This window comes from Sparus aurata, chromosome 5, assembly GCF_900880675.1.
Source record: "Sparus aurata chromosome 5, fSpaAur1.1, whole genome shotgun sequence".
Lineage (NCBI taxonomy): Eukaryota > Metazoa > Chordata > Actinopteri > Spariformes > Sparidae > Sparus > Sparus aurata.
In genome coordinates this window covers 36863963-36887981 of record NC_044191.1, presented here as the reverse complement: position 1 = coordinate 36887981, position 24019 = coordinate 36863963, and the positions used below count along the sequence as shown (strand labels likewise).

The 24019-nt window shown below is 45.8% G+C and overlaps 1 protein-coding gene across 4 annotated transcripts in view; it reads right to left on the bottom strand.

The window, feature by feature from the left end:
* Nucleotides 1–1122: 1122 nt before the first annotated feature.
* ogdha (oxoglutarate dehydrogenase a) overlaps nt 1123–24019 on the bottom strand; it is a 32306-nt gene continuing 9409 nt past the window's right edge. Inside the window, exons 4-25 of one of the 4 annotated variants that reach the window (XM_030416348.1) lie at nt 22191–22293; nt 18462–18506; nt 15873–15917; nt 14234–14349; nt 13982–14136; nt 11771–11917; nt 11601–11691; nt 10962–11141; nt 10312–10440; nt 10050–10229; nt 9770–9922; nt 9381–9483; nt 9028–9156; nt 8549–8699; nt 8179–8306; nt 6623–6801; nt 6286–6357; nt 4255–4380; nt 3971–4043; nt 3706–3872; nt 3267–3421; nt 1123–3129 (exon numbers count right to left, since the gene is read on the bottom strand). In XM_030416348.1, the coding sequence (XP_030272208.1) occupies nt 3009–3129; nt 3267–3421; nt 3706–3872; nt 3971–4043; nt 4255–4380; nt 6286–6357; nt 6623–6801; nt 8179–8306; nt 8549–8699; nt 9028–9156; nt 9381–9483; nt 9770–9922; nt 10050–10229; nt 10312–10440; nt 10962–11141; nt 11601–11691; nt 11771–11917; nt 13982–14136; nt 14234–14349; nt 15873–15917; nt 18462–18506; nt 22191–22293 (2748 nt within the window). In that variant the 3' untranslated portion in view covers nt 1123–3008. Of the gene's footprint in view, nt 3130–3266; nt 3422–3705; nt 3873–3970; nt 4044–4254; nt 4381–6285; nt 6358–6622; nt 6802–8178; nt 8307–8548; nt 8700–9027; nt 9157–9380; nt 9484–9769; nt 9923–10049; nt 10230–10311; nt 10441–10961; nt 11142–11600; nt 11692–11770; nt 11918–13981; nt 14137–14233; nt 14350–15872; nt 15918–18461; nt 18507–22190; nt 22294–22695; nt 22790–24019 lie in introns of all 4 variants that reach the window. The other 3 variants (XM_030416349.1, XM_030416351.1, XM_030416350.1) reach the window with 3 other exon arrangements.

Genomic DNA, 24019 nt, shown 5'->3' with positions numbered 1-24019 from the left:
AGGGTTGGATGACGCCTGTGTGTGTGTGTGTGTGTGTGTGTGTGTGTGTGTGTGTGTATAGAGACACTGTCCGCTGTTTCCATGGCAACTGATGCTTGCTCACACACACACACACACACACACACACACACACACACACCTGTGATAGTTATTTCATTTGACATTAAACACCTCGTGAGCAGAACAAAGAGTTCAACAAGAAACCAGAAAAAGAAGAAGAAGAACAGAAGGAAGAAAGACGAGGAGACAATAAAAAAAAAACTGAAAACGCCAAAAATGAGAAAGAAACAAAGAAACAGACACCAAGGAGGAAAATTCAATAACCTGAAATATACATTTAATTTACAGATAGTTACGGACTTTAAAGGAGCAGTCTGTAGATTAAAGGTGCAGTCTGTAGATTAAAGGTTCAGTCTGTAGATTAAAGGTTCAGTCTGTAGTTTAAAGGAGCAGTCTGTAGATTAAAGGTTCAGTCTGTAGATTAAAGGAGCAGTCTGTAGATTAAAGGAGCAGTCTGTAGATTAAAGGTTCAGTCTGTAGATTAAAGGTTCAGTCTGTAGTTTAAAGGTTCAGTCTGTAGTTTAAAGGAGCAGTCTGTAGATTAAAGGTTCAGTCTGTAGATTAAAGGTTCAGTCTGTAGTTTAAAGGAGCAGTCTGTAGATTAAAGGTTCAGTCTGTAGATTAAAGGTTCAGTCTGTAGTTTAAAGGAGCAGTCTGTAGTTTAAAGGTGCAGTCTGTAGATTAAAGGAGCAGTCTGGAGTTTTGGTGAAGAAATGTTAATTAGCAGACAAAGATCTTCATTGGCTGATTTTAAACAAACTAAATAATCAAACTGACCTCAACAGCCTCGACCTATGTGGCGGACCCTGCCACCTTTCTAGCTTCATACACTGTTCTGGGATCTTTCTGTCCTCTGAGAACAGCTTGTTTATTCAGTGATGGAGACAGTTTGTATTATTACCTCATTGATATTGTTAATATCAAAACTCTGAATTTCTTCATGTGTTTCTGCTTGTTTTGGTTTCTTTTTGCTGTATTTTAGGACGCAGACATCAGATGAAAAACAGAATTCTGCCATTTTAACTGAGTGTAAAGAGTAAAAATCACACAGAATCACAAGAGTTTCAGTACATACAGGATACTTTATTGAATGAAGCAAATAATGAAGAGAATTTTAATCCCCTTTTATGAAAATAAATAAATCATTTTCTTTGTCTCACAGAAGCCCAAAACACCACCTGCAGCCGATTTCATCTTCTGTTGTCGTTTGTTTGCAGACATTTTGTTTTCCTGCTGACAGAGTTCATTCAGCTGCTCGCCGGACACCAAGAAATAATGAGAACACGAGACGCTCCGATCCATTTTGGCACGGGATAAATGCTCGACAGAGAGAGGAGACAGAAGCTGAGGGGATCATCAGCAGTGCATCTGGTTCATGACGGGACGTCTGCAGACCCCTTTCATCCTAAAACATCCCTTCAAAATAAACAACAATAAAATCTCAATGTGCGAGTAAAGCGTTGCCATGGTGACTAATTACAGGCTTTCCTTAACGAGATAACACACCTGCTGAAAGGCAAAAAAAAAACAACCAAAACCTCCACCTGCTGTAGTGATTCCAAGCCATAAATAATATCACTCTCCCTACTAGCGGGGTTCCCATTCGTTTTCAATGGGGAGTGCTAACGATGCTAATTATGCTAACGAGCCGTTTATTAAAAAGTAAAGATAAAATGTTTCCTGCAACATTTGAGGTGAAGAAGAGCTGATGATGGAGTGTGATGACCAGGTGTGTGTGGGGGAGCGATGATGATGACGAAGATGAAGCTGGAGTGTGTGTGTGTGTGTGTGTGTGTGTGTGGACGGAGGAAGAGGTGTGTGTGTTTCTGAGCCTCATAATCAGCTGAAGGCTTCACTCCACCAGACGCTTCGATACAACGTTACCTTCAACAAGTCAGATCTGACCTCTGATTGGTTACTGAGTGAAACGTGTCTGCAGCGCTGCAGAGAAAATCCTTTTACCAGATTGAACCAGACTTCATTCAAAAAGTTGTCAATTTTAGGGTTTATTCAAGTTTCCTGTCTCACTCAACTTCTGCAACCAAAAACTATTTTTGAATGATTTAATAAAACAGTGTGTGGTGGAGTCGAGCCTGATGCTGCTGCTGAACTACTGCTGTCACAGAACTGATGCTGCAGACTGAGTTTTCTTAAGAAAGATGACGTCTGTACAGCTGATGAAGAAAAGTAGCACACAGTGCGCTAACACGTTAGCATGCACATAATGTTCAGTATTTACTACATACCGATACCATAAAGTACACACTGTACACACACTACTTCTAAAACTCTGTTTTTCAATAAATGAGAACCTCATTAAACTTCACTACAGGGCCAAAAGTATGTGGACAGCCGGAACCACACGCGGCTCCTCGTGATGATGTCACGACTCACAAGCTTCCTCCACTTAATGTAAACAACAGCTCAGAGTCACTGCAGCAGCAAAATGAACCGCTTGATCGTCGAACCGTGTGTTCAATAACTGTTTAATAGTCAAATAATTAACCTGTTCAGTGGGAAAATGTTCAGCAGAATTACAATTAAATCAAACTGTCGACATTTAAAGTGCGACGGCCGTCCTGACAGTATTGCAGTATTTAGTAAACTGCTTTGTAAGATAAAGAAATGATAAAAGATGTCGACATTTCAGAATTTAGAAAGATATTTTGAACATTCATTTCTGTTGAATAAAAACAGAACTGTAAACTTTGTGACAGTCTGTGTGGAGTTCTGTTGGTGTTCTGTGCAGAAGCAGGACTTAGTATTGTATGAGTATTTATTTGTGTACTTTTCCCTCAACAGTACAGACTAGAGTAAGCAGTCAGTGTGTGTGTGTGTGTGTGTGTGTGTGTGTGTGTGTGTGATGCAGTCTGAGTGTGACAACTGAATTGAGGAGCATTGGGGGTCAAAGGTCAGACAGGTGAGGGTTTATTCCAGGTGCTGCAGGTCTACTGCTGATCTTTAAATGCGTCCACATCGAAGGCGAGGTCAAGGAAACGCCGCAGCTCCACCACGTGAGTGTTCTTGTTTCCTGTTGCCGGAGCTGCTGCCGGGCCTCTGCCAGCGTACCTGAGACACACACACACACACACACACACACACACACACACACAGGTCAAAGGTCAAATTACTCAGAACAGTCAGTGATGATTACAGTGACACATGATGATGAGGATGATGATGATGATGATGAAGATGATGATTACCAAACTGGCTTTGCTCTCTGGGTGGTGGTTCTGATGCGAGGCTTCACGTAGTCGTAGTAACCCTGGTTCTTGTGCTCCTCCTGACACCAAACCAGGTCGGCATTGTAGAAACGTTCTGACTCAGCCTTCACCTGGTCGAACGGGAACGGAGACAACTGGCAAGAGAGAGAAAGTTGAGTCCATCACTGAGACACACAGACAACACGTTTCTACTCAAAGACAGAAAGAAGTTCATGTAGAACTTCTGCTGAATGAACAAGAAGGTCCAAATAATGCAGAATGAGTCAGAGACAGAGTTTCACAGAGTTTATAAAGTGTCTCCAACTCAACAACTCACTAAACTGACACATTTGTTAAGGGAGTCTGGTGATGTTGCGTTACTGGTTCAATGTTGATCATGTGACACAGACGACGTGCGTGTGTGTGTGTGTGTGTGTACCTGCTCGATGCGGGCGATGGCCACGCTGCCCTCCATCCCTCTGTTCTTCCTCTCTTTGGTGAGCTCATAATAAACCTTCCCGGTGCAGAAGATGATTCTCTTCACCTCCTCGGGACGCTCCAACGCTGCTGCGCCTCCTTCTGGGATCAACCTCTGGAAGTGAGTTCCTACAGACGAGAGAAGAAGAAGAAGAGTGAGTCACTTCTCTACTGATTACGACTACTGATGATGATGATGAAGAAGACGAGGATGAAGATGACAGTACCAGGCAGCATCTCGTCAAAGCTGGATCTGGCCTCTGGGTGACGCAGCAGAGATTTGGGAGTGAAGATGATCAGCTGGAGGGACAAACAGGAAGTGTAACACGTAAGAAAATAAAAGTCATCAAACAACAATACAGAAGTCCATTTACAAAAGGACAGAATCTTCATCAAGAGCTCCAGCTATGTTCTGATTTTCACAGCAACTTATAATGAAACGTTAGTCACATTTTGCACAGCAGTGTGTGTGTGTGTGTTGTGCATGTGTGTGTGTGTGTGTGTGTCTCACAGGCTTCCTGAATGGGAGGAGAATCTGTCGTCGGAGAACATGGAAGTAGTTTGCGGGAGAAGAACAGTTCACCACGATCCAGTTACAGTCGTAGAGCTGACGCACCGCAAAGTCCTCCGTGATGTTCTGAGAGAGACAGAATCAAACTTTGGGACTTGAGAGAATCACAACCAGAACATTCTTCCAACAGCGCAGAAATCTGAACCTTGACTGGATCAAATTGAAAAATCGTGTCGGACACTATGAAAATAATTTCCGACTCACAAATAAAACAAACAGAAAAAAAGAAAAAATTCAGATATTCTAATTTGTGGAAAACAGAAATCAAATGAATTTAAATGTCTGATTATAATTCAGTGGATGGAAATCCAGAAGTTTCTGTGTCACAAAGCAAAAGATATTTAAACTGAAGAGACTTTTTTCTTTATTTCACTTTATTACTGACTCTGTGTTTGTGCCTTTTTATATGTGACTTCATGCTTTGGCAGTGTTTGATCCACATGTCATGGCAGTAAAGCCACTAACAGAGCGCATGATGACGTCTGTCTGTAGCTAACTGACGTTAGCATCTCTCCAGTTCCTCTGAGATTATAGAACTGATCAAGTTTCTGATCCATGCAGGTTCTGCTGATCCAGATAACCTCCACAGATGAACCACTCTGATGTGTGAAGCTCAATTAACTGTGTAGCAGTAAGAAGCTAATGTTAGGCTACAGACAGACGACATCACGGTCACATGACTTGAACGTTACCTGGGGACGCACCGATCCACATGTTTTCACTTCCGATCCCGACACCTGAATTTGGATATCTGCCAATACTGATACTATTCTGATACCAGAGCTCTGTTTGCTTTAATATTACTGTTAGTTTTATATGAGGCTGAAATAAACATTGACATTGTGCAGACATCTGAAGTCCAAACATCTGCAGTAAAGCTCACGGCTGGAGCTCCTTTTAACTTCTCAGCTAACTTGGTTGACGCTCGGTTGTAGAGTTCAGGCTGCGCAGTCTCTGATAAGTATTTCCTGGATGGTAAACTATACCGGGGCTGCAAATGTTCAATTAGGCTGCCAAATCCTGCGTTTCCACCACTGATAATGGTTGAATATCAGGTACGATGAAGTGGAGCAACTTCTTGGTAATCCCTTTAGCTTTCACGTTGTCTGCTGGGAGTTTAACGTGCTTTCAGAACGACTCCAGAAGTGATTCCTGTCGTCTTTCTGCCCCTTGGATAAAAAATCCTTGAGCTCTTTCACGTGGTGCTTTTTTAAAATGTTTAATTGTGTCAGTGGTGTTGTACGTCGCGAGAGAGCTCCTGCCTCTCTGAAGAACGGCTGTGCTCAGTGCTAGCCTGCTCGCTGGCTGCTAACTGTGGAATGGATTTCCTGAATGGGGGCGTGTCTCATAACTCTGTGACTCATTGGGCCACGCCTCCGTTCAGGAAATCCATTCCATTATTACTTTGGTATCGTACCCGATATCGTACGTCACCACCACTAAGAGTCTTACTGCACAATTACTATCCAGGTTTTCTATAAACTGATCAATGTACGAGTTGTAAAGTCAGAGTTAGAACAGTGTGTAACTAAAGTGGCCTGTGAAGACGGACTAGTGAGTAGATGAGTCTCCGTGTTCGCTGTGAGGACGTTTAATGTCCCCGACAACCTCTGTAGTCTCATTCAGACACTCGTTAGCAACCGCTAACTGTTTCTAACACATGAAGAGCTTCAGAGTTAAACTGTGGGACATTAATGATGATTTATGTTGGAGAACAAAACGTGTGAGTATGTTCAGCCTGTGGTGACACACAGCTTATTACACACATTCAACACTCACAGACAGGAAGTGCTAACATGCTAACATGCTAACTGATTCCTGGTTTCAGGACTACAGACTACAGCTCTGTATGTGACTGAATCACACTGACCAGAGGAGAGAGGCACAAAGGTCCTCCATGGTAAAACTACACCTTAATGCACAGGAACTAGTGTGTGTGTGTGTGTGTGTGCGTGTGTGTGTGTGTGTTACCGGCATGACGTCGGGGTCGTCGTTGCACATCTGGAGGAATCTCTCTGGACGAGCTGAAGAATGTTCTGGACCCTGCAGACACAGTTCTGTTAATCATGTCCACCAGGTGGAGCTGTTTCTCCTCTGAGTGAGTGACGGTGAGTTCTGATCACATCAACATTTATCTCCAGCGTATACTTGTTGTTCTTTTGTGATTACTGTTGTGTATTCTTGTAGAATGGAAAGTTTTCTACAATGTGAATTTTGGTTCAACCTTTATAACGTTGCTTTGTAAAGTGCTTTACATTTAAACTTTATTATGTCTGTTGAATAAAGCTGCAGGTATGTTTGTCCTCACCATGCCCTCCATGCCGTGCGGCAGCAGCAGCACGATGCCGTTCTGTCGGACCCACTTGGCCTGACCGGGACAGATGAACTGGTCGATGATGCACTGAGCCGTATTGTGGAAGTCTCCAAACTGAGCCTCCCACAGGATCAGAGCGTTGGGACTCGCCATCGCAAAACCCAACTCAAAGCCTGCAGAACCACAGAGAGACAGACAGACAGACAGGAGGGAGACAGACAGACAGAGGGAAGAGAGAGGGAGAGACAGACAGGAGGGAGAGACAGACAGACAGAGGGAGAGACAGACAGGAGGGGAGAGACAGACAGGAGGGAGAGACAGACAGGAGGGAGAGACAGACAGGAGGGAGAGACAGACAGGAGGGAGAGACAGACAGGAGGGAGAGACAGACAGCAGGGAGAGACAGACAGGAGGGAGAGACAGACAGACAGAGGGAGAGACAGACAGGAGGGAGAGACAGACAGGAGGAGAGACAGACAGACAGAGGGAGAGACAGACAGGAGGGAGAGAGACAGGACAGGAGGGAGAGACAGACAGGAGGGAGAGACAGACAGACAGAGGGGAGACAGACAGGAGGGAGAGACAGACAGGAGGGAGAGACAGACAGGAGGGAGAGACAGACAGACAGAGGGAGAGACAGACAGCAGGGAGAGACAGACAGGAGGGAGAGACAGACAGGAGGGAGAGACAGACAGCAGGGAGAGACAGACAGGAGGGAGAGACAGACAGGAGGGAGAGACAGACAGCAGGGAGAGACAGACAGCAGGGAGAGACAGACAGAGGGAGAGACAGACAGCAGGGAGAGACAGAGAGAGAGACAGAGAGAGAGAGAGAGACAGACAGCAGGGAGAGACAGACAGCAGGGAGAGACAGACAGAGGGAGAGACAGAGGGAGAGACAGACAGAGGGAGAGACAGACAGCAGGGAGAGACAGACAGGAGGGAGAGACAGACAGCAGGGAGAGACAGACAGGAGGGAGAGACAGACAGAGGGAGAGACAGAGGGAGAGACAGACAGGAGGGAGAGACAGACAGGAGGGAGAGACAGACAGGAGGGAGAGAGAGGGAGAGACAGACAGAGAGACAGACAGAGAGACAGACAGCAGGGAGAGACAGACAGGAGGGAGAGACAGGCAGAGGGAGAGACAGAGGGAGAGACAGACAGGAGGGAGAGACAGACAGGAGGGAGAGACAGACAGGAGGGAGAGAGAGGGAGAGACAGACAGAGAGACAGACAGAGAGACAGACAGCAGGGAGAGACAGACAGGAGGGAGAGAGAGGGAGAGACAGACAGAGAGAGAGACAGGCAGAGGGAGAGACAGACAGGAGGGAGAGACAGACAGAGAGGGAGAGAGAGGGAGAGACAGACAGGAGGGAGAGACAGACAGGAGGGAGAGACAGAGAGACAGATGGAGGGAGAGACAGATGGAGGGAGAGACAGAGAGAGAGAGACAGGCAGAGGGAGAGAGACAGACAGAAGGTCAGACGTTCAGTTTAAAGAATCAAATGTAAATGAAGTTTCAGACGACCAGCTGCATTGTGGGGACTGACCGAGGACTCCGTACTCAGACAGCGAGCTGTTGCAGACGGTGTACGGCGCCTGGTCAGGAGACACGTGGTTCATGGGAATACAGATCCTCTTATCCACGTTCTGGTCATGGAGGACGTGATGACGGTGGCTGAAAGAACATAAACAGCATCAGTCACCTGAAGCTCCAAAGAACCAAAGTGCTTCTAGGTTTTCCACTAAAACTCACTTAGAATTCACCAAAGTTCATGTCCTGATTTGGTAAAACTGATAATCCTACAGCTGTACTTCTTTTCAAAGAACTGTGAACTTGATGTACATTCAGAAATACGATACTCTGAATATCTGCATATTAACCTCTCTCCTTGTTCTGACTCTTTCCTTCCTGTTTACCTGAAGGTTCCTCGCTCCACGTCCTGTCCCGACAGTCGGATGTGGGTTCCCTCCTGCAGCAGCGATCCAAAGGCCATGTACTCTCCCAGAGCCCAGTCCACCGTCCGGTTCTTGATCATCTCACCGCGGCCCTTCAGGATACGACTCAGACCTGAAACAACGAAAACGTTAGATCATGTATTGATTAACTGGAAACGAGACTCCTGTCCTCCGTCTACATTTGGAGGTTTTGTGTAAGCTGGTGTGTGATGGAAGTGACTGTAAACAATCATGTTTCTGTAACTGTTCAACATTTTATCTACGTGGAAAATGAAGGAAAAATGTGAAAAATGGACTTTATCCAAGACTCAACGTGGGGCAGAAAACAGCTGGAGATCAACACACCAACAGTCTGATGGAAGAATGTGAATTTATTTCAACAAACGTTTGTGTTTCTGTCTTCATCTCATAAGGAAAGTAACTATTGTGAAGCGTCAGACCTCCGTGGATGGTGAAGTCCTCCACGGGGACGGAGGAGGCAACCTGTCCGATTTGGTTCAGGTTCTCTTCAGTCAGACCGGTCGAGGGGCAGCTCATGGACTTTGGCTGTCCGTCCAGAGTGAAAAAACCTGAAGACAACAACATCAACAACAAGTCAACGACCTGACAGACCCGACGGATCCCGACCCAGGTTTCCTGAAGGACTGAAGCTCAAAGTCCAGTTTAATGTGTGATCAATGTCACATTACACATTTGTTTTGTTACTTAAAACAAAGAAGGAGATTTCAGATTTCATCTCGGTACATGTGACTGGACCTTTTCAGTTCCCTGCAGTGAACCTGCCATTGCTCACCGGGCCAGGGCGAGTCCAGCCAGTGCTTGATGTGGAGGATCTTCTCGTCTTTAGAGCGAGCGTACGCCTCCTCACAGATTTTATCATATTTAGCAATTTCCTCCTGCAAACAAGACAAAGAACATTTAAAGTCACAGAACCAGACTAGACGAACAAAGGTTTCACAAATTAACACATTTTTCCAGCCGAATGTGTTTTTAAATCCCTGTCGCTCTTCAGTTTCTCAAACTCTGATCAAACGCACACGATGCTCATGTCCAACAGTAACAGTCGGCGTTCTGTTCTGTCATCTTGCTGCTCTTTGTCGTTCTACACAAACCTGAGGAGGTGAGCTGCAGATCAGCACCTGAAGGAGACGAGCACATTCAGGTGAGCTGCTGTGTTCTCACCTCGTACTCCTGCCTGCTGACGGCTCCCTCTGCGATCAGCTTCTCTGCATATTTCTGCAGAACGGGCTTCTGCTTCTTGATCTGTTTGTACATCAGCGGCTGAGTGAACATCGGCTCGTCCATCTCGTTGTGACCCATCCGACGGTAACACACCTGCGCGCGCACACACACACACACACACACACACACACACAGCATGTAAACACACATTTCACTGTGACAGACAACACGCTCAGCGGTTGTACCGACAGATGTTTGTACTGTGACTCTGAACACTGACCAGGTCGACCACCACGTCTTTGTGGAACGTGGCTCTCCACTCTGCGGCCACCTTGCACACGTAGATGACGGCCTCGGGGTCGTCGGCGTTGACGTGGAAGATGGGAGCGTTGACGACTCGAGCCACGTCTGTCGGATACGGAGACGATCGAGCCACGCGAGGGTCTGTGGTGAAACCGATCTGGAGACACGATGAGGTCACAGCTCAGTCATCCACCCGCCTGTTTATCAGCCTGTTGTTTGTCTGTTTGTCTGTTTGTTACCTGGTTGTTGACGACGACGTGCACGGTGCCGTGCGTGGTGTATGACGGCAGGTCGGACAGATGGAAGGTTTCATAGACGATACCCTGACCTGCAAACGCTGCGTCTCCATGGAGAAGGACGGACATCACCTGGACGGACGGACAGACAACAGAGCTGTTATGTTGTGAGCGAGTACTCGTCCTTTTTATAGTTTTTCTATAGTTCTCCAGTTCTTGTCATAGTTCAAGCTTTTCTATGGTTCTTCTTCTAGTTCTACACTTTCTAGTTCTTCTTGTTGTCCTTGTTCTTCTATTTCCCTTCTAGTTCTACTGCTGTTCTTCCAGATGTTCAGCCCACCCTCGTTCTTCTTCTAGTCTCTATATTTCTAGTTCTTCATCTCCTTATCCTAGTTTTACTTCACCTGGTTCTAGTTGTTGTCCCAGTCGTAGTTCTTCTTCTTAAATATCACTATGGCACATATTGATATAATTTAACTACACACTGCTGTAGATTGTGATAAAGCTGAAGAGATCCTGTCAGGTTCTGCAGGTTCTCTGATGTTTCCAGGCTGCTGATGTTCTGACGCGTCCTGTTTGTTGTGTAAATGTGAATCTGATGAGCAGCACAGTTGATACTTCAGATGGACTCTGGTTGTGTTTGTGGGTCTCACCCTGTTGCCGTCGTTGTCTCCGCAGTAGAACTGCTCAGCCTTGGTCTTTCCCTGCACCACGGGGTCCACGGCCTCCAGGTGAGACGGGTTGGCTACCAGAGAGAGCGTGATGTTCCTGTCCGTCACGCGGTTGATACGACGATGGTACATCCCCAGATGGTACTTCACGTCTCCGGAGCCCTGAGGAGGGAAAGCACAGCAGGTCGGCCGAGGCTGAAGAGACTCTTATCAGCTGGGATCAGCTCACAGACACTAACAGGACGTTACAGATTCTCTCAGTCTACAGACCTCAACCATCAGTGACGCACTGACCCGCACACATAAAGACATTTCATGTACGCTACATTGTCTTTCATATTATGATGAGCAGTGAGGCTTTCTAGGTTCCTTAATCTTAACTTCAGTGATCAGAGGGGCTGCTCAACATTCAGATGCATGGCAACAGAAATACTGCAGCACATTTAAGTGGCCAAACTAAAAGCTGTAAACTTGACAGGACAGAGGAAACAGACAGCTGTGATGCAGCTGTAACACCACAACATATTCCACGATATCGTTAGTCAAGTGTCACCTGTTTGTATTGTGATATTCAATCTGTGTAACTGTATCGCAGGCAAATTAAATATTTAAATTAAATACCTCATCAGCAGCTTCCAGTTTGGAGTCAAACTGACAGAAGATCTGTTCCAGTTCTTTACGGATCACGTTGGCCAAAACATTCAGACGACCCCTGAAAGAGAAGACAGTGTGAGCAAACACAGAGAGAGGGAAGAAGACAGGCATCATATAAAGGTGTGTGTGTGTGTTACCTGTGAGGCATGCCCATGATGACGTTCTCCACACCCCTCTCAGAGGATTTATCGATGATGGTCTTCAGAGCCGGGATCAGAGACTCGCAGCCCTCCAGACCAAAACGCTTCTCTGCAGACCACTTCTTCTGCAGGAACTCCTCGAACCTGCACACACACACACCACAGGTTCATACACACACACACACACACACACCACAGGTTCATACACACACACACACACACACACACACACACCACAGGTTCATACACACACACACACACACACACACACACACCACAGGTTCATACACACACACACACACACACACACACACACACACACACACACACACACACATACACACACACACACACACACACACCACAGGTTCATACACACACACACACACACACACACACACACACACACCACAGGTTCAGACACACACACACACACCACAGGTTCATACACACACACACACCACAGGTTCATACACACACACACACCACAGGTTCATACACACACACACACACACACCACAGGTTCATACACACACACACACACACACCACAGGTTCATACACACACACAACACAGGTTCATACACACACACACACACCACAGGTTCATACACACACACAACACAGGTTCATACACACACACACACCACAGGTTCATACACACACACACACACACCACAGGTTCATACACACACACACACACACACACACACACCACAGGTTCATACACACACACACACACACCACAGGTTCATACACACACACACACACACCACAGGTTCATACACACACACACACACACACACACACCACAGGTTCATACACACACACACACACACACACCAAAGGTTCATACACACACACACACACACACACACCACAGGTTCATACACACACACACACACCACAGGTTCATACACACACACACACACCACAGGTTCATACACACACACACACCACAGGTTCATACACACACACACACCACAGGTTCATACACACACACACACACACACACACACAACAGGTTCATACACACACACACACACACACACACACACACACCACAGGTTCATACACACACACACACACCACAGGTTCATACACACACACACACACCACAGGTTCATACACACACACACACCACAGGTTCATACACACACACACACCACAGGTTCATACACACACACACACACACACCACAGGTTCATACACACACACACACACACACACACCACAGGTTCATACACACACACACACACACACAACACAGGTTCATACACACACACACACACACACACACAACACAGGTTCATACACACACACACACACACACACACACCACAGGTTCATACACACACACACACACACACACACCACAGGTTCATACACACACACACACACACACACCACAGGTTCATACACACACACACACACACACAACACAGGTTCACACACACACACACACACACAGGTTCGTACACACACACACAGGTTCATACACACACACACAGGTTCATACACACACACACACACACACACACACCACAGGTTCATACACACCACAGGTTCATACACACACACACACACACACAACACAGGTTCATACACACACACACACACACACACACCACAGGTTCATACACACACACACACACACACACACACACACCACAGGTTCATACACACACACACACACACACCACAGGTTCATACACACACACACACACACACACACACACACACACACACACCCCACAGGTTCATACACACACACACACACAACACAGGTTCACACACACACACACACACCACAGGTTCACACACACACACACACACCACAGGTTCATACACACACACACACACACACCACAGGTTCATACACACACACACACACACACACACACACACACACACACCCCACAGGTTCATACACACACACACACACAACACAGGTTCACACACACACACACACACCACAGGTTCACACACACACACACACACCACAGGTTCAGACACACACACACACACACCCCACAGGTTCATACACACACACACACCCCACAGGTTCATACACACACACACACACAACACAGGTTCACACACACACACACACACCACAGGTTCACACACACACACACACACACCACAGGTTCATACACACACACACACACACACACACACACACCACAGGTTCTGGAGGTGTGTTTACCTGGTGGAGCGGACCATTCGGGCCAGCAGCGTCCTCTTCTCCTCCAGAGTGAACTGCATCACTCCAGGAGTCTCAAACTTCTGTCTGATCCACTGACACTGCTCCAGGTCGTTGATGAACATGAACTCCACCCCGATGTGCTGACAGTACGACATCTGACACACACACACACACACACAGTTATGTAGCCGACACTAACATGACGTGCTCTCAGTCACGGGGAAACTTGTGTAAATACATCCAGTTTCTGACCTCCAGTCGCCGTATGATCTCTTTGAGCGGCAGCGCGCTCTCTGAGCCTCCGATGAAGGTGGTGGTGGGCAGCCGGAACACCTTGTCCAGGTCCGACTCATCCAGGCCGTAGAAGCCTACACGTCCCATGATGCACCACAGGCCAGGAAGTAAGCGGAGGTGAGGCGGAGGGAAGGAGGGTTCAAGGAGAAAAAACAGGGAAGGAGGTGAGAAAAGGTTGAAGGACGGAGGGAGAGGACAGACGCACACAAACAGGCCGTGGACAAATGAAAACATGCAAATATGAGTTAGTGATGAATGAATGAATGTTATGGACACAACATGGAGGAGACGCAGGAGCAGACAACAGAAGAAGAGGAGGAGGACAGAGTGGAGACAGTTAGCCGTTCAGGTGAGGGGAAGTGCCAATACAACACAACAAACAAAAACACATCGTTAGTTTTATTAAATTGAGCCGCTCAACACGTCCAGTCATGATATCAACATCAATAAGATTATTGATCAGATATTGCTGCAGTATCAATACTGAAGTAGGGCCTAGTTTGGACAAAAAAAAAATGTGATATTTGATTTTGTGCTTTTGAGAAGTTTATATATTAAAGGTATATATTTTGTTTATTGATGTGATCTAAACATTTCTTATTTATTTAACCAGGAAAAGACTCACTGAGACACAAGAGAGTCCTACATGTTGTGATATGATCCTCAGCTGTTTCATTAAACACTGAGAGGACGCTGATGAAGCTTCTCCGTCCTGCAGCTCAGACGAGCTGAGAGCTGGCTGAAGGCAGCCGGACGTGTTTCAGTTTGTTGAAGACGTTTCATTCAAGAGGCTTCAGCTCTGACTGACTGGAGGGGACGCAGGTGACGCAGGTGTTTAAGGATTAAACGTCTTCACCAAACTGAAACATGTCCGGCTGCCTCTCTGTCCCGTCATGTTCGCTCTCCTCCACGTCATCTCACTATGTTTTGTTTATCACGACCAGACAGCTCAACGATTCATCGAGAAGAGAAATCAACGAGCGGCTGAGTGTTCATGACTGCAGCGTCCAACATGAGTGACATGCTGAGGTCGTTATGGACGTTAAATCTGTTATTTTCTAACTTCACACTGATGATGGGACAGTTAGGGAGGATGTGTTATGGAGGAGAGAGGACAGATAGAGAGAGGAAGTAGAAGGATGTCTTTATGTCACAAATGTGTCGCCTCTAAATTCAAACAGAAATCAGCATATAAAGTCCTGAAGTTGAGCCACACGACGACCAACAACATGCCCTGTTACACTCAGCGGGCAGAAACACTCAACCGGCCAATCAGAGGGCCGAACAGGGCAGACTGACAGCTGATTCAGCCAATCACAAAGCCGACACAGGTTGTAAAACTGCTCTGATGAGGACGAAACACAGCAGTCACAAACCAATCACACAACTGACAGCCAAGCTGGCCAATCAAGAAGCAGACAGCTTTCATTTCCTCACTTCCTCCTCCTCTCCTCCTCCTTTCCTCCTCTCCTCTCCTCTCCTCCGAGGGGAAGGAAGTGAGGAAATAAAACAGTACGACTCTTCTTCTCTGCTACAAATACGTCGCAGCCTTTTCACAGACAGACACGAACAACAGCCGACAGGTTTCTGATGTTACCGCTCCGTCTGCAGCCGACACTAATCTGTGACTGGCAGTCGGACTCTGAAACACACAGTCACAACACGTCATTGTTCCTCAGAGTCTCAGCTGAGGACTCAGTGAGGACACGATTCACCATCAGCATCAAACTAAAACTAAACGGCTGTTCTTGGATCAGTCGTGTTAGTGCTGCAGAGATCTTCTGTCCTCTCCTTGTTTTAAAGCTCAAAGCTAAAACTGTAGAAAAGCTGAAAACAGAGAAGAACTGAGGAGAAAGAAACCAAGAAACCAAAGAAAGAAAGCAGCTCTGCTTTAAAGGAGCAGTTCAGCCAAAGAGTTCTAACTCTGTCACTGTCAATCGACTGAAGCAGCTGAGACTTGATTTAAAACAGAGAAACAACCAGAGAAACATGAGAAGTCTCCATCAGCTCGTCTTACACAGTGCAGGGAGTTCTTTACACGCTCCAGCTCGTGGACAGACTTCAGACGTGATGTGTTCTCTCCTGATCACAGCAGACGAGCTGATGGAGACTTCTCATGTTTCTCTGGTTGTTTCTCTGTTTTAAATCAAGTCTCAGCTGCTTCAGTTGTTCAGCAGAATGCTGCAGCTCTGTTTAACTGTGAAGCTCCAGAACTGTTCTGTGTTCTGTAGACTACGACACTTCACCTGACTTTATATGACTGAGGTATTTGAGTGAACTGTTCCTTTAAACTATAGGAGATTAAAGCCTCACACCAACAGAAACATCACAGAAGCTGCTAAATAACACAGACTGAACATTCTCTAAAGGTGAGAAACGATTTTAAGTTTTTATTTGTTTAATTATATTACGGAAAACTTTCATTTTGTTTACAACAAAGGTTCCTGTGTTTGTTTCTAACGATCACCTGTTGGAGGTTCACGACTGTGAGACACCGACAGGAAGAGGTCAAACTTACAGCACGACGTAAGGAAATCATTTCCAAACACGTGGCCACAACTGACTACAATGTGCATGAAAGTCACTGAAGAGCTGCGCAGACTGTTCAGGAACATTTACACTCAGCTTGAGTGTCGGAGCGTCTGTCTGTCCTCTGACACGGAGCAGCACGACTGGACATCAGCGGGCGGTGCAGAGACTCGACCCCACAAATGTTTGAACGATGTTGATAAAATGGGTGAAGAGAGTTCTTTGTCCACACGTGGTGACGCGTTTAATGACCTCATCTAGCAGCTGCATCCACGTCTGACCATCACACACTCGACTCGCTGCTGCCTTCAGACGTACGTGAAGGAGACATGAAGGTGTGTGCAGTGACAGTCACGTCAATAACGGATGGATGCATTTGTTTCATACGTACACGGAGCATAAATGAGCCTTAATATCCAAACTTATCATATTAAAGAAGTTGTCCTTCATTATTTTTGTCATCCTGGCCTCAGCGACACCTGTCAGTCAATCATCATCAGTTCTTCTTGATTTCATAACGAAGCATTTATTCATTTATTCTCTTTCACTGCGATATAAAGTGTTTGCTCTCATCAGATGAGAAAAGTAAAAAAAGTTTAAAACCCTGACTGAGGATCAGGAGGCATCACCTGATGTCAGTAGACACATTATTAGCTCTGCTCCTTCTGTCCTGCAGCTACAGTATTACAAACAAAAGGAACTTTTATTTTCATGCATTAATAGTAATCGAACACGTCTGGGTTCTTCAGATAACGAAACTGTTTCACCTGGACTGAGCAACACTTTAGTCATCTTGCGGCCACAGTTAGAATGATCTCCTGCCGTCACTGTGTGATGTGAGGGACTCGTCGTCTATCAGAGGCTCCACACTGTTCACTGGACACAGCAGGGCGCTAGCAGAAGCTAACAAGGCTAACTAAACCTACCAGAACACACAGGAGACACTCAGAGGTCAGAGGGACGGAGATTCCTACATCTATAACAAATATGGCTGGTTAATCGTGTCTCTCTGAACGTCCTCAGCACTTAAAGGGATATTTCACTGGTTCAGTGTCTGACATCAGCAGATAAAGTCACAATCTTTCCACAGGAGCAGAGAACAGACAGACGGACAGGACGAGCTGCACCACCGACAGAAAACAGCAAAGACGAAGCAGCTGCTGACGTAAAAGTCTGTTTCTGTTTCACCACAGTGAGAACAAACAGGTTCTGAACTCATCGACTGTCTTTGTATTCTGATGATGACTGAACACATTTCCCCTTTTTACAGCTGACCCAATGTTGACTGTGTTTACACGAGTATTCCAGGTTCTGTTTGGGAAACCCGGTCGTCCTGTCCACATCTGAGTCCTTATCATCACGTTCATGTTTGCAGTTCAGCGGTGGTGACTATGTTCCCCAGAATATTCATGACCTCCTGTAGAAATACTTTTGATAAAAACAGACACTAAACCAAATGAAATATCCGTTTTAAATCCCGCCCTCTAGTGCAGTGACGTCTGCAGGAAGTCCAGGATCTGAGTGCAGGACCGCGACACGTCCTGGACTTCCAGAAGATGTTACGTGCTCACTACTGCAGGTTACATACTTTACTAAAGACGAACTACTGGCCTCACAGCACTGCGCAGTGACACACCAGCAGTGTGGTTTCTCGTACCTCCTACCGTTAGGATTCTCAGCCTCTCCTCGAACACAGCCACATCTGGAAGGGTCGCCAGCAGGGGGCAGCAATGGGAGAGACACGGTTAGAGACCTACGATCCTTTAAACCCCAACACACACGGCCATGTAACACCCCGCCACGACCAGCTACAGCTAACACAGAGAGCAGCACCGCCCGACATCTCCACGTCTCCACCACCGCTTTCATGTGTTAGTTTCAGAAGAGGTTTGATTTTGGAGTGAAGTGGTGGAGAGAGAGACACAAAACACCATGCTGAGGTTTAAAAGTCCTCCACACAGAAGCACACTGAGGGATCTCCCAGACAGGAAGCCATTCTGTCAGGACACCGGACTGAGTCCTGAGTGGCGAGACACAGAACTCAACACGGACGTCTTCTGTTCCCACTACGAACTTTAAACACAACCAGACTGTTTCAAGCTGTCCCTGCATCAGTTTAACAACCACCAAATGATGGTGACAGTCCTGTAGAACATGTGTGAGAGGAGTCACGTGGTAGTTCTAGTGAGGGACCGAACAGTGATGATGTCCAACAGTCATTCTCTTCACAGGAAGCAGACAGACGTCAGTTAGGCAGAGCTAAAGCTAACTAGCAGTTAGTGGCGATACAAAACAACAGAGCTTAAAGTCAGAGACGGAGGAGACACCGGCTCCTGATGTAGTCACAGTATTCACATTCACTATGAGTCTAATGAAATGTTTCAGACATCAAACAGCCGATTCAGTGCAGCAGATATCCAGGTGTGCAGGTAAAGAACCGACTCCTCAACGGCTCATGAAGAGAAGACAACAAAGACAGAATCAGGGGCTCGATGGGATGGAGACTGCTGATTGGTTACAGCAACATAATCTGACCAGGAAACTGACTAATCACCACGTCAGAGTTAAATTAACTTCCAACACACGTGAGGATTTAAACTCTCTACGCTCATTTTTGACAAATGTGGACCCGGTCGACCAGAAGCCGACACAGTAACCAACATCTCTATAAATAAATACATCATAAATAAAGCTGTGACCTGGTGTGAGATCACTGGATGCTGGAGGAAACAGGAAACACTGTTCTTCATCTTCAGCTCCTTTATTTGAGCTTTTTAAATGATTAAGATCAACATCTACAGAATCTGCACGATGAAATCATTTTGAATCAGAAATAAAACAGACTTCAATGATCCAATTCTGAGGATATATTTGATTCTTACTACGATGATTTAGATGAACGTTTCACACAAAACATTAAAGAGACAAATTAAAACTGTTCTGAACCAAGTGGGTCAAACACGGATCGTTCCATCCCAACTCGACTCTTCTCTCCCAGCTCACACTGTAACATACAAAGTATTTGGAATAAAACTGGAGGTTTTTGCAAGATCACATCAATTTAAGAGTTAAAGTTTAAGAGTTTTTACTTGGAATGGGAGAGTGAGTTGGAGTGGAGCGACACATAAATGAGTCCCCGACTGTCAGATGGTTCCACCTGAAGCGCTCTGTAATGTTGCTGTGTCCCCGACAGACTCTTCACTGTTACTGAAATACATCTTCTTCTTCTTCTTCTGCCTTTTCTTCTTTTATTTGATTTTTCTAAATGTATCTTACTTCTAGTGTTATTCTAGCCAACACTGATGTCAGTCATGTTTGCAGTCTGTGGTACAGGAATCTCCTTTGGGATCAATAACTTCATGTCTTAAAGCGAAACTCCCGCCAAAAAGCAACCGAGGCTTTATTTGGGATTGAATATGAGTCAGACCTTCGTGTGAAAGCATAATTGCGACGAAAGAGGCACTTTTAAGATTTACCGTAGTTTCGGTTTTGGGCACGTTAATTTTGAACGGGAGTGCATGGGGCAGGACATGCTAGCATCAAAATCTCTATTTTCAGAACACTAAGAAGTCTCGACACAACATGAAACTTTGCTGGTAGCATCACCAGGGTCTCTACACATGAACACGAGCACTGAGAACATTGTTTGTGTACATAGAAATTATGAAAAAGAAGGTTTTTGAACTACTCATGTTGGTTGCTGAATCTCCTGCGCGTCGCTGTCATGCCAGACAAAAAGTGTCGATCCCTGAGTGCGACCTGACAGGCAGGAGAGTAATGGTGGACCGCTCCTCAAGCGTGCCTGTCAGGTCGCACTCGGGGATCGACACTTTTTGTCTGGCATGACGGCGACGCACAGGAGCTGCAGCAGCTAACGTGAGTAGTTCAAAAACCTTCTTTTTAGTAAACTCTGTGTACACAAACAATGTTCTCAATGCTCGTGTTCATGTGTAGAGACCCTGGTGATACTACCAGCGAAGATTCATGTTGTGTCGAGACTTCTTACTGTTTTAAACAGAGAGATTTGATGCTAGCATGTCTTGCCCCATGCACTCCCGTTCAAAATTAACGTGCCCAAAACCGAAACTACGGTAAATCTTAAAAGTGCCTCTTTCGTCGTAATTATGATTTTACACAAAGGTTTGACTCATATTCAATCCCAAATAAAGCCTTGGTTGCTTTTTGGCGAGAGTTTCGCTTTAACGTATGTCCTGATGTATATTTTGAGACAGAACTGCTGCAATCAGCCAACAGAAACAAACCAGAAGGTACGAATACGACAAGCTAACCAAGCTACAGCTGAGAGCCGACACGTCAAAGCAGAAGCTGAACAACAACGAGCAAAACTACAGCCGCAGGTTTCTGCTGACCAACAGAGTTAGCATCAAGCTAACAGCGCCACACAGCTAACAGTATCAGCTCACCTGAGGTCAGGTGTCTCCAGAGGATGACCACCTGATCTGAGATCATCTCAGAAACTCTAAATGTCTCAGACCACCAATTAATCTCAACTCGCGGTCCACTTGGGAGGTTCTGGAGCTTTCCATCATATCACATGATCCTCCTCAGCAGGTGAGTTTCCCAGGTGACGTGAGTGTTACAAGTTTCCATGACTCACTCTTCACCTCGGAAACAGAGACTCACCTCAAAATCTGTTTTAAAGAATTAACCTCGTGGTGAAATGTTCAAGGTCAAGGCTGAACTTTTGAAACAAGAAACAAACATTTTGAAAATATTTTTAGATTAAGATCATGAAATATGATTGACAGCTCCAGGAATAGCTGAGAATTGATGTGAATAATATCAAATTTTTCTTTGATTCTTCTAATGTCTCAAAGATGAATCATGTTTCCTTTGATCTTTCTGTTCTGGCTCCATGTGGCGGCGTTCAGGTGTAAAAGGATTAAACCTGAGGCCGAATCTATTCCTGCAGACTGAATCCAATTAAGCTCTTTGTCGACAACCCTATGAAACACTGTGACCCAGGTTCTAAGGATGTTCTTTAAGGGGATCGCTTCACATTGTTAATATAGAGGATGGTTCCACGTTGAAGTTTAGAACCTGAAACCTTCAGTGTAAACAAGAACGTTCACAAATGTCTCTTTAGACGTTCTGGAGACCTTTTTGTACACAAGAAGGTTTCAGGAAGAGTTTCAGGTTTTGTTAATGGATTCTAAAACAAGACGAGAACACTTATTGTACACAAGAAGGTTAAAGAACCTCCTCTCATGTACAACAAATGTTCAGTTCATGACAAAGTTACAGAAACACTCCCAGGACAACAAACTTCCCCCGACTAGCGGAACATTTCAGAGAGAGCCGGAGAACAGGGGGAACAGGGACAATACAGAGACGTTCTGTTGGTTCTCAGGGTTCAGCGCCTCACCCAGCTTGTCGGAGGAGGTGATAATGTCAGTGGGGACACACGAGTCCAGATCGGCGTCCATGATGCCGAGAGGGTCCAACTGGGCCACATGGTGCCCTCGGATCTACAGGGAGTGACAACAGCACAGAGCCCACCCAGGACAGGAGGAGCAGGAGGGGATGGAGGTGAAGGAGTGGACAGAGCGAAGTGAAGACCAGGGTGAAGAGGAGGAGGAGGAGGAGGAGGAGGATGAAACAAAACGCAACGAAAGAGGCGAGTGGATGAGAAGCAGGATGGAGTGGAAGGCACGCCGAAATAGAAAAAGAAGAGGGCAAAAAGATTCACATCCAAACAGGATTTGACACAAAAGCAAGGAAGGAAAGACAACAGAGGAGAGAGAGCAAAGACAGGAAGAGATTTGACCAGAGGAGGAAGGAGAGAAGAGAGAAGAGGGAGGGTGGGAGGGAAGAGCAACATTAACACCACAGGCTGAAGCACTTTGATTTCTGAGCTCTGGCGTTCTCACCGACATCCTGGAAGCCGGTATTGACCGGAGCATCATCAAAATTCACACAGCTGATTCCCAGAGGATCCAACTGGGCATTGTGATGCCCCATCACCTAAACACACACACACACACACACACACACACACACACACACACCTGGTTATCACAACACACACAGACCTGACTACTGGAGGTCTTCACAGGTTCATTCTCTGAGCTCACTGAGTCTGTGACAGCGGACATTCACCTGCGTGTGAGTGACAGGAAGCTCTATATGAAACCGACCCGCCATCACTGGCACCAACAGACAGCAAGTGACATGTTGAGATCAATAACATGTTTCTTCTTTCATAAATGGTGAAATCAGTGTAAACAGTGTGTTCAAACAGCTGATCAATGCACTTTAGACACAGAAGCAACATTACATTCCATTTTGGATAATCAGATTTAAAGTGAGTATTGATGAGAGCTGATCAGCTCAGATCAGGTTTATCTTTGAAGACATTAATCTCTTACACAGACTTTGGACCAGTGAAGACCTCCAGCCACCTCATCAGTAATCAGGGTTTCTCAAGCTTTTTAAGCAGACACTCGACAACAACAGTTCATCAATGTGAGCAGCAATCATTCAGTTTTCTTACAAATATCTCACACCACTCTCTCCTGATCAGACGACTCCAGGTGGGTCCAAGAACCTGAGTTATTTACAACTTACACACAGAGTTTGTTTAATTATAATATAAATAGATTAAACATATTAGTAAAAGATCTTGCCTTCACAAATATCAGAAAAAGAACAAACAGGAGTTAAAGACCACAGTTTGATTCATAATGACGGCTGTGGTTCCGCCGCGCTGAGCTCCAGGTGACTCGAGGTTCTGTGGAAGAAGGACAAGTTAAACATGACGACCGGCACCGAGGAGTCCGGGTCCAGGAACACCATTTCAGTTTTAATGAATGAATTTTTCAAAAACCAGAAGACTCACAGAAATATGTTTGTCCTGGATCTTCTTCATTAATCCTCACGCTGATCTTTTGACCTGCTGCTCCACATGATTTATAGTCAAAGGGCTAAAATGTGAAAACACAACAGTACCGTGCTTCATCACGTCCCTGTTCATCCAAAGTGTGAACTCCTCACAAAATCTGAGAAACAAAACTATCTGTGTGCAGACTGGAGGAAGGATTCTGTGTGAGGTGAGACGCTCAGGTGCGTCCAGGTGTCGTCATGACAACACCAAGTTAGCCTTTATAATCTAAACACGGACAGCTGCCTCCATGCATCAGGATCAGTCAGGATATAATGATGTCACAGTGAAGTTGACCTTTAAAATATAAAATG